The 11359-nt window shown below is 47.0% G+C and overlaps 1 protein-coding gene across 1 annotated transcript in view; it reads left to right on the forward strand.

Moving 5' to 3' along the window:
• LOC138268156 (chymotrypsin B-like) overlaps window positions 1–11066 on the forward strand; it is a 114662-nt gene extending 103596 nt beyond the window's left edge. Inside the window, exon 7 of the mRNA XM_069217578.1 lies at window positions 10746–11066. Within this exon, the coding sequence (XP_069073679.1) occupies window positions 10746–10907 (162 nt within the window). The 3' untranslated portion in view covers window positions 10908–11066. The remainder of the gene's footprint in view (window positions 1–10745) is intronic.
• The last annotated feature ends 293 nt before the right edge of the window (window positions 11067–11359 follow it).

Raw genomic sequence — 11359 nt, forward strand, 5'->3', positions numbered from 1 at the left:
CCAAAGTACCACTGGAGCATTGGTTTCTGTTTTGGGTTGCTGAATTGGGACCTTGCCATAGCACATATGGTTGATCTATATCACTGTTCAAGTTTCAAACATCTGTAGGCGCTGGCCACCACCATTCCCGCTGTGCTGGAACCACATTCCTGACTTTGAGAGCCTCCTAAATTTATCACAATGTTCATTTCCTTCAAATGTCTTCTGTAATTGAGTTCCAGACTTTGAAGCTAGATAGAAGCAAATTCTACCCTTATACGTTGGTTTATATTTACAGATTATATTCTGCTTTTAGTTGTTTATAGTTGGGAAGAAAACAGCTGATTTCTTTAACTAAGTAGAAAAAGGCTTTAAAATGTATACTATCAGAATATCAAGTATTACATATTGTGCTACAAAAATATCCTGGTTAGAATATCAACTGCAAACATATTATGGATTTATGTGTATATAGTTAAGTATACTTAACTCTGCATATATGTACCTCAACAATGTACACATATTCAAGGTATGAAGATGTGGAGTTAAAAATAGAAAATCTATACTTACCTATATATACCCCCTATTTACTATATTTTATTAGCTGATATTCTGGTTATTATATTTTTGTAGCACGGTTTTCTGACATACAGCCGCAGGAATACTTTGTATCTTTTTTGCAGCCCAACTGCCGCTCCAATAACTGATATCTTTTCCCTGCAGGGTGCACTGAACAAAGGCCATCTAAGCCAAGGGAGCTCTGTGCTCCTCTACAAGTGATAGAATAATTCATATGACATCAGATATACTAATAGGGTCCATCTGGTTTGGTAATTCCTTTACCAACTTAGGGGCATATTTAAGATCCCCTAGTGCCACCGGAGCGTCACTTTTCGTGAGGCACTGCTCCATATTTACAAGGATGTGTAACGCCACTTTTTTTGTGGCATTACTCCTTCTTGTAAATATGGGCCCCTCCGACGCAATTTCTGCATCAGAGGGGTGTGCAATGGGTGTCACTGTGGGAATTCCACCGCAACACCCATGGCTTTTGACGCTGCCTCAGATTTACGAGTTGTTGTAAACCCGAGGCAGTGGCAAAAACTAAAGCCACCCCAGGGCATTTCGGACCGGCCAAACACACATGCACTGTAGGCTCTCTCCAGCCCAGCAACAGAGTTGCTGGGCTGGAGAGAGCCTGCACAGGCTCCCCAGTCTGCGTGGAAGCTCTGAGCAGCATCAGGAATGGTGCAGGGCAGGCTGGGAGCCTGTGCCTGCAGCAAGGAGCGTTGAGGGACAGAGGAGCAGAGGAGGAAGTAAGTGATTTAAAAAAAAAAAAAAAAACATTGTTTATTCTCTCCCTTACCCACATCCCGCGCCTCCCCGCCTCGCCGCTTCCGTGGCCCGCGAGCAGCTACTGCCTGCCACAGCGTACAGACACCCAGTACACTCATATACCTTGGGCTGTTGATGCCTTTGTATAGTGATGTGTTGCAGGAGATTGTTTCCTGATTGTATGTTGGGGTCATTGCCCTGACTGTCTAGATGGCATGTGTTGACCTCTAGGATAAATGTGATCTAGACACAGTCTCAGGGGGAAGAGTTCAGATTACTTAGGTCTTTTGGGGGATTTTGGCATTATAAGGCATGTTTGTAAGCTCTTGAAAATTGGTGCCTTTAACAAGCTCTGTAGAACAACATGACTCCTCTGTCAGATTCCTGTTCCGAGAGCTCCTTCACTTGTATTGGTTCCCTACAGCTGGCCACAGAAAGTCTGGGCTGATCAAGACATCACTCAAATGTTTCCCAGCCTCAAAGTATCTGAATAGTTTAAAATGATCATTCATTTTTTGATAATAACTTGCTATTTTCAGTAACTAGCCAATCGCATGCCGTCCACTCTCTGTCTCCTTCTGCAAAGCAGGCAGAAACAACTATCTTTTTATCCAAAAAAGGAAGCATTTTCCATATAGCCTTCTCCTCCTCTGGGCAAAGGACTGCATTCAGTTGGCTCCCCAAACAAGCAATTGCTTTAATGCAGAACAGACTCCTCAGTCCAGAAGATGTTGATCCACAGAACCTCTTGCCCAATTATTCCCTGCTCAGAAAATGCTGCAGTTTCTCTCTCTCTCTCTCTCTCTCTCTCTCTGGGCTGCCACTAGTTCCTAGACTTAAGGTCTTCCCTTTTAAGGATAAAATGTCACTTCTCTTCCAATCCAGTGTTTTGGGTGGACATCTGCTCCATTCCATCCTGGGTCTTCCCTTACAAGCATTGTTTACATTTCTTGATTGGCATCTAAAACAAGACTTCCACATGAAATACAGTATAAAACGATAACTACCACCAATAGATCAATGACCATAGTTGACCCAATGCCCTATTTCAATAACAGCATTGACAACATGATACAGATTGAAAAGACATTAGAAGGGGGCAAAGGAAGTTTCACATCTAGAGTTTTTGTACCTCGCCATTCAGAGGAGTATCCTACGTAGGTAAAAACTCTTACAAATAACAGAAAACCTTTTCGAACCCCCGGCTGGATCCGCGGATGCACAGTAGGTGAGAGAATGATGTGCTGCATATCCTATATAGTTTGTAAAGTGGCAGGGCCAGCAGACATCTGCGCCCGGGTCACAGGAACAGGGGGGGTAGCCACCGGCAGAGCCCTCTGAGATATTTTGGATCTCCCTGCATATTATGTGTGCATGTACACGGTCCCCAGGGTGGCTCCCCTGAACCTGTGTCAACCTCACTGTAACAGGCTCTATGGGCTACGGTGCAGGAGGGTTCATCTAATCAAGCAATTTGAGGACACAGATGTCCCAAAGTGTAACTGCGCCTTTGCCCCCTTGCAGTCATTGATCATGTGCCATAGCATCCGCTTCTGCCAGAGACCACTTATGTGTTGCCTGGAGCCAGCAACTAATTGTAGGTGGGTGTGGTGCTTTCCAACCCATGGCGACTAATCGCTTGAAGAGGGCTAATGCGAGATCTATTCATTTTAGGTCATATTTATTGTGCTTAGTGCGCTTTGTGATCCCAAGGAGGCATAGGAGTGGGTCAGGTGATAAGCGTACATCTATCACTGCTGCATTGTGATCCATTACCTGCACCCAGGAATGCACTACAAGTGGGCACTCCCAGACCATGTGTAGAAACGTGGCATCAGCATTGCCACAGAGCGGGCAAACTGATGAGGTTCTCTGGAACATTGCGTGTAGGCAGTGTGGTGTGAGGTATGTTTGATATAAACAATTGAATTGCATACATTTCAGCCACACTTTTCGTGAAACATGATTTACCTGCTCTGAGGCCATGGTCTGCTTCTTAGGCATCAATTTCACCCCAGTGAGGCATCCCATTTCGATTTGTCCTGAGCTGCGAATACCGGGTTTCTTGCCTGCAGTACTGCGTAGAGCACAGAAATCGCTCTGCAACCCAACCCGTGTGTCAAAAGGCATTGTAGGCCCAGTGTACTGCTGGTTCATTCTGTCTTGCTGCCCATGTGTATCCAATTGCCAGTATAAATGCATTATGAACCAGAAAGAGGCCAGAGCCAAGGTCATAAAGTTCTTGCAGGCTCTGGAATGAATGTAGGATGCCGTCACTGTAGAGGTTGCCACCTGCATTATCCCCGCCTTCCACCATGGTTAAGGGTCATGGGCCCGAGCAGGCCCTGGTGGGCAGTATGCCCTATAAAAGCAGCTGTGGTGCATAACGGACCCCTGCCCACCTAGGCTGCATACATCTATTCCAAACTTGCTTGACTACACATGCAAGCCTACCCATTACTCTAGCCGGATCTCCAGGTGTGAGCAGCCCGTCTAACACTTCCAAGGTCCCATTGTCTGCCTTCACCAACCTGCTCTCTCCCATCTTGTCTTCCACTATCCATCACATGGGCCACTGTAATTATGAGGCTGCGAAATACAGCTCCGGTCTGGCACTCCAAGGCCACCCTCCAGCGTAGGACACTGAAGCATGGGAATGAAAACCCGCTTATGGGCAGTCCCACATACAACACCGGATTCCAGCCCTCTCAGGGTTTTGAAATATGACCTAGTTGGCAGTACTGGCAGTGCCAGGGAAAAATACAGGAGTCTCAAGAGAACCAGCATCTTTGCCATCGATGCCCAGCCCATAGGCGACAGAAGTAGCCGCATTCATAAATGTATGGACTACCGTATTGATTTCATGGTCCAGGCCTGGTTCCCATCAAGGAGGTCTTTGTCGGTGTGATAAAAATTCACACCAAGATAGTGGAAAGTCTCAAAGTCCCAGGCGAGGCACTCCTGTTGTAATGTGTCCTGGCGTCCATGGTCCACCTGCTGTAGAGGAAAGACACAGGGTTTGCCCCAATTCACCCTGAGGCCGGCCAGGTCACCAAATTGGATACAGCAGTTCACAGAGGGCTGGAAGAGTGTTGGTGTGATCTCTAAGATATACCAGCGCATTGTCCAAATATAAAGGCACAATCTGCCAGTCTGTTCCCACCCGGATTCGCTATGCTGGACCTATATCTTGCAATAAATCCACCAAGGGCTCCATGGCCAGTGCAAAAAGTGGGGATGAAAGAGACCAACCCTATTATGTCACTATTCCTATGGCAAAAAAGTGCAATATATATGACGTCCCGTGCGCACCCTAGCTCGTGGTTCCCTATATAATAACTTGGCCCGGCCAAGAAATACAGGGCCCATCACCATGGCCTCCATCACCCAAAGCAGATATCACCAACCAGGCATATCAAACGCTTTTTCAAAGTCCAGTGAGACCGCTACTGTAAGGTCAGCCATCTCAGCTACCACTCCCATAATATGACAGAGTTGCTGCATGTTGTAACATGTCACTATCTGTGGAATAAAATCACATTGGTCAGGGTGGACAAGCATATCAAGCATTGGTAGCAGCCTGTTTGCGAGGACCTTCTTCAGTATTTTGTAGTCAATGTTGAGCATTGATAATGGGTGATAAGAGTCTACCTTGCGTGGGTTTCTGCCTGTCTTTGGTAACACTGCTATGAGGGCTTCCTGAGCGATTCTGGGAGTGCACCTCTGTCATGTGTTTCCTAATAAATCTCCAGCAATTTGGGAGCAAGGGTGGCCCCGAACATTGTGCAAATCTCCACAGGGAATTCATCCGTGCCTGGGGTCTTACCACGGGCAATTTGTTGTATTGTCAATTGGATTCCCTCAGTCGGAAGGGTATGTTCCACTCAAACAATTGTAGTAGGGTTAGGCTTGGAAAAGCCACCCCTGCAATTAGTCCTGCACCTGTGTGGGAAGGAGTTCCTGGGAAGGAGAGTATAATTGCTCGTAGTACCGAGCATTAACATTTGTCTGAATATTTACAGGATGGTCTTTGCTGTCCTGTATAGCAACTATTAAGGTTCTTGGGACATCTGAGGGCAGTAACTATGCCAGCATCCATCCCGGTTTATCACCGTTCGCATGGTGGCAAGCCAGGCAGGCCTTATAATCCAAGTCACAAAGCTGCCGCACCTTCTTGTGATATTCGCGACATAAGTGTGTCATGCACTGTCGAGCGGTGGGCATTGCCACAGATTCGACCTCCAACGTCTGCATATGCACTTCCAGGTCTGCAACAGTACGAGTGAGGGACACCTTAACCCCAAAGGCCGTGCCTTACAGTATCCCCCCCTCCCCATAACACACATTCATGACATCCCATTCCAGCCCCCTGAAGCCACCTGTCCCATCATTCTCCTCAAATTATCATAAGATATGTGAGTACTGGTGTCCCTATAGGGAACATTGTATCGTTCCTGAGTCTCCATGTAGGAATGGAAGCTCGGGTCTCACCCCATTGTAGCGTAACTTTCAGCAGACTATGATTGGATATCGTCCTGCCCAGATACTTGGAGCTACATATCAGAGGCCAGCAGTCAGAGTTACAAGAAATAACCTAATCGGGCATGTACCGGGTGACCCAGGGCATATTTTGAGTATTCCGCTTCTCCAGGGTGCTCCAGTCCAAATGCCAAACATCATGTAAGTGAGACATCCTGGACCACTGCTGAAAATGTTTCATTGCCTAAATCCCCTGTGTGCCCGGGAGAGAAGGTATTGAGTGGTTAAAGTGTGTGTCATGTATGCAGGTGAAATCTCCACTCCACAACCCAGGTGTACTGGGATCACACAGCAGGTACGGTGACAGAGTATCTAAAAACCAGCCTGGAGGGTGTTGGGTGCATATAGGGACGCTATTGAGACTAGGTGCACATCTAGGGTCCCCCCTAAGGCCACATAATGGTACTTTTCATTAACAAAGTCCCTGGTCTTCACAAGGAGCAACCCAGGTGGCACCCAAATTATGACCCCTTGAACGTATGCAGGTTAGCACGTCCCAAATGTTTGTTCACTCCAGCGCCTACAGACCTTCTCTAGCTCTGTCTTTGTGAGGTTCATCTCCTGGAGGCATGCAAATGAATGTGCCTGAGGTATGCATACATTTTGTGTATACTGGCATGAGTCGCCATGCCCCTGATATTCCAGGGTAAAGAGTTAAAGGTGTTAGGTATGAGTGGGCACATGCCGACCCATGGTCCCCAACCCCAGAGCTGCACCCCCACCGGCTCCCCAGTGCATCCCACCCTCTGCCACACAAGCCCCTCACAGCCATGAAAGGAAAACAGACAAAAGGAATTGAAAAATAACTCCACTTCCCCACTCTTGAATACTCGCATTGTGCCATAATACCCCAAACAGAGTTGCAAATATCAGTCACCTGAAACAAAAACATGTCCTTGCGAAAGCCACTGGCGGGGGCATGCCAAGCCCAACAGTTAATAGGGCAACAATCCACAATGGAACCCGCATCTGGCCCAGACAGGTAATGCATGATTAACGGCTCAAAATGACCTGAGTGACCGCGGGGGGAGCCCCAACTTTTCCATGTGAGTTAGAGTGTGTTCACAGTCCAGAGTGTCTCATGAGTCTGGCATCTCTCTACTGAGGAAGCCCATTGGCATGATCAGCGAGCCCCTCTCAGAGGCTTCTGAGTCGGGGGCCCCAGCTCTGAGTCTCGGTCAAAATCTGGGTCCAGTGCTTGGAATCTGTAGACCCTGAGTGTGGATACCTCTGCCACTGCCAGTGCTCATTCCAGGGCAACTTGCTCTTCAGGTGGGTGGGATTGTGATCTGCACAGGCAGCATCAGCGTTTGGGTCTGCCATCCGACCAGCCCTTTAGGTCTGGCTGTTCTTGGATCCCTTTGGAATGGAGCCACTTCCAGGCTTCGTCAAGGGACGCAAACAAATGAGTTGTACCAACGTCCACCACGGGCCAGGAATAGCAAAGCATAGGATAGTTCCAAGGTATGGACCTGTGCTTTGACTGCCCCAAATGTGCTGCGCTTCTTCTGCACCTTCACTGCGTAGTCTGAGTATGTTGTGATGTTGTTTCCATTGAAGTCCATGGGCCCTTAGCTCTGAACATCTGCAATACTAGGTCCCTGTCCCACTAATTGAGTAGGCATGCACTTATTGGGCAAGGTGGTGCTCCCAGTGGATGGGGATGACCTGGGTTCCTGTGTGCCCTTTCGATGGAAAATTATTTTGAGACCTTGGTGGATAGTACTGTGCATGCCAGCCAGTCTTCCAAAAAGAGCTCGGTGTTCGGGCCCTCAGAGCCCTCCAGAAAGCCCAAGAAATTGATGTTTTTGCAGTGCGAATGCTCCTCCACATCCTAGCCCCGAGCATCTGCACCTCTGGCTATAAGGTGATCTGTTCTGGCATGGGTGCCAGTGATGGCCTGAGTAATATGAGAGAGGACTCTCCAGCTTACTTTCCAGTTGGTGAATTGGGCCTGCCTGTGATGGGGTGCCTGCCAGCATTGCCATGAGGGATTTCTGGGGCAGAGGTGTAGATGTCTTTGGGTGAACTATGCCCATGTCGTTTTTAGTCGTGGGGTTTTGACTGGTACATGACCCTCAGTCCTCTAGCCACAAAAGGAGCAGTTAGTGGAGCACATGCCTTTTTTGCGCTTCATCGTAAACCCCCATGGGGGAAACAACATCAGGGGCGCAACCGGGGCTGCAGACCTAGCCCCCGCTGCAGGATCAAGAACACCCCAGGAAGCCTTTGTTTGATAATATGCACGCTGCAATTCAGGACACCTCACCAACCAGTGTTTCTGTGTATTTCTGCCTGCATATCAATGTTAATTTCCCCATAAGGTGTGGCTGCAGAAAGCAATATATTGCCATGCTCCCAGATGGGAGCACAGCAATCTTATTCGCCAAGGCCTGCAGAGCTTTGTCTCCAAGTCAGTGCATGACTGTCCCTGGCACAACACAATACAGCACAGCAGGGGGTCAGTCATGCACCCAGTCTCAGAGAAGAAAAGGGATGCAGCCAAACAGATGCCCCCTCCACCATCTAGCACTTCCCCAGTTACCCCGTCCAGCAAGCCCGGGCAGTGTATGGGCCAGAAGTGTGCACAACTTGAGTTTCTGGGGTCCCTGTTTACCTCCAGGCATTGTTCTGATCCACGGATCAGGCTTGTGTGCTAAGCAGTTCTATTGGGCTGTAGTTGTTCCAAGGCCTCCTTTGTTGGTTACGCACATGTCCAGTGCCCTGTCTGGTGCAGCAATTTACCAAGCAATGGTAGCTCCCTGTCCCTGGGAATGCTGTCATGTAGTCAGTCCAGGTAGGGTAGTCTCCAGGTGCAGCCCAACAGTGCCATCAGGTCCACAATCCAAGTGAAGACCAATGTCATTAACATGTGGGCCTGAGGCACAAATTCCCGCTCCTCACAGCATGCCACACACCAGAGAGACAAAGAACCTCCTCAGTGTGAGAGGAATGTCCCAGGCAGCCCGTTAGGCCCTTCACTGGGAAACACTGATGACGGGTGATTGCTCCCTGCATCACGTCCTCAGTCCAATTTGGTAAGTGCCGTGCGGGGCATGCCATTCCAACATCACAGGCCGCAAGCATAGTCTACACTCCTCACCTGTTGCCCGTACCCCAGGCAGGCCGCCATCATCTATAAGATATCCCCTGTCAGGGAGGGAATGTCAGGGCATAGGATCACCTGCTGCGGGCAAGATCCATGAAGGATAAGTGAGGCTAGGCCCAATTCTGCATGGAGCCCCTGTCGCGAGGTGTCTTGGCCATGCCCTAATTTCCATACAAGCATTGTAGTCTGGTTAATTCAGACTTCAGTAAAAAAGCTGGGTGCAGACTGCAACTGACAGCAGTCAATTATTGTTCTGGCAGGGTGGTGAGCAGCGGTTACAAGGTCTTGTGGCTGGGGATGGATGCACTGAAAGGTGGAAAGCACGCTTAAACACAGAGTGAATGCACTAACTTACTTAGGCACTCCACATGTGTGGAGAACACTTTGTTGACTGGAGGGAACCGGCCTTCAAACATGCCCATAAACACATTTCTAGAGCCTTGATCCACTCACAAGAATACCCATGGTTGATATGGAACTTATACACCTTGCTATCCCTGCGACATGCATGCACCTCCTATTAGGTCTGCCATTAACCAAGACCTTTTGATTTTTCCAAAATGTATATGCATAATATTCTTACTCATAGGGACCTTTACCCAGTCCTCTTCATCTAATTTTCTGATGCTGTATCGTTCACACTTTTCTTCCACCCACTACACCAACCAGTCCTGGGCAATTGGTCAAACCACTTCAGCCATTGGCTAACTTCAATGTGAGTGAAAGCACTCTGCCCTTTCACAAGAAGCATATCCATATACAAAGTAGTTCCCTTTATTACCATGAGTACTATGGCAATGTGCATGTTTTTGAGACCAAAATTAAATTTTGCTTTCAGTGAATGTTTTTTAGACTGACGAGGACCCGGTAGTTTCCCCAACAGCAACATTAAATAAAACAAGCAATGCAAATCCCAAAAAAATGGCAGCTAAGGTCAGCCCTCTTAGGCTTTGCCAGTGCTTGTTTGTCAATATTTCAATCTCCCTAGTAGGATATTTGCCACCCAGTGCAACCCCCTTTAGGCATCAAGGTGGCAATTTTGATTGTGTCAGTCGTTTAATGTTAAATTCATCATATACATGTTTAGCAGTTAGTACATTCTTACTGGCTGCTATGAGGGACTGTGAGAGGTTAGATTAACATACTTGCTATGTTGGATATGACATCCCGTTAGATTAATGCACTGCTCTGGTTACACTTTGTACCCTATATGCAATGTTTTGTCGAACATGCTTCATTTGCTGCTCAAGGTACTTTTGTATCTTATGTGAACAAAAGTATTTTTATAACTGATGGTTGGTATCGCCTATTTCTGATCCTGATTTATAGAACACTGTCGGACAGATCCATGGTCCTCACTGAAAGAAAGTTTCAATGGATGGATCTTCCTACTTCTGCCATTTGGGCAATGTAATACGAAAAATCTCCCTCACCTTTTCAGTCTCTGGAAATTACGTTTTTGGTACTCCTATCACACCTATGAGATTGTACCACTAAGCAACGTTATCTCTTCTTTACCCTTACTACTCTCATTCTCGTCTGATGGCGGCCATCTTAAAAATGACATAATTTATGTTTCAAAACAGCATTTTGTCTGCAGCAGACAAGCACGCTTCATCACTGATACTTCTCCCAAGATGATATCAGGCCCTAGCTAACACAATAGAGATATCAGACGAATTTAAAATATGAAGTGCTTTACCCTATCTATGGTTGGGTGGGGTCAGTCTGTGCAACGATGGGAGCAGAGCTGTTTCTAATGCTGATTTTGTTTTATCTTCAGGGTGATTCCGGGGGACCCCTCGTCTGCCAGAAAGGGGAACCATGGTACTTGGTGGGAGTTGTCTCTTGGGGATCAGGTGCCTGCGATGTCAAATCACCAGCAGTGTACGCACGTGTAACCTACCTACGTAACTGGATCGACCAAACTATTGCATCTAACTAAAATAAAGAAAAGCAAAAGACCAGACGATTGGTCAAAAATATAAGGTCTGATTGTTATGAATGAATGTGATACTCAATTAATCCCTGTTTTAGATTCCTGGGTTTGGGCCTAACTCAAAGAGTTTGTATTTTAGGGAGGGGAATAAAGATATCTGAACAAGCCAAAATGGAGTTCTTGGGTGGATGGAGAAATGGCAGGGGAGGGATTTCGAAAGTTTCGGATGCTATGAGTAAAAGGTTACATTAATATGTTTACTAAGTAATAACCCACACATGGAAAAGGAGTGATGCACTTAATAGTATTATGCTTGTATTTGTGAAGATATACACATTTGGAATCTATTCTGTTTAGCACTAATAGTAGTGAAGAACTCATCTGAAAAACTTTTCTCCAGTAACAGAACACCAACAGCACCAGGTAATGAGATTTCATAAATACAACTTTCGTATATA

Source organism: Pleurodeles waltl, chromosome 12, assembly GCF_031143425.1.
Source record: "Pleurodeles waltl isolate 20211129_DDA chromosome 12, aPleWal1.hap1.20221129, whole genome shotgun sequence".
NCBI classification, from domain to species: Eukaryota; Metazoa; Chordata; class Amphibia; order Caudata; family Salamandridae; genus Pleurodeles; species Pleurodeles waltl.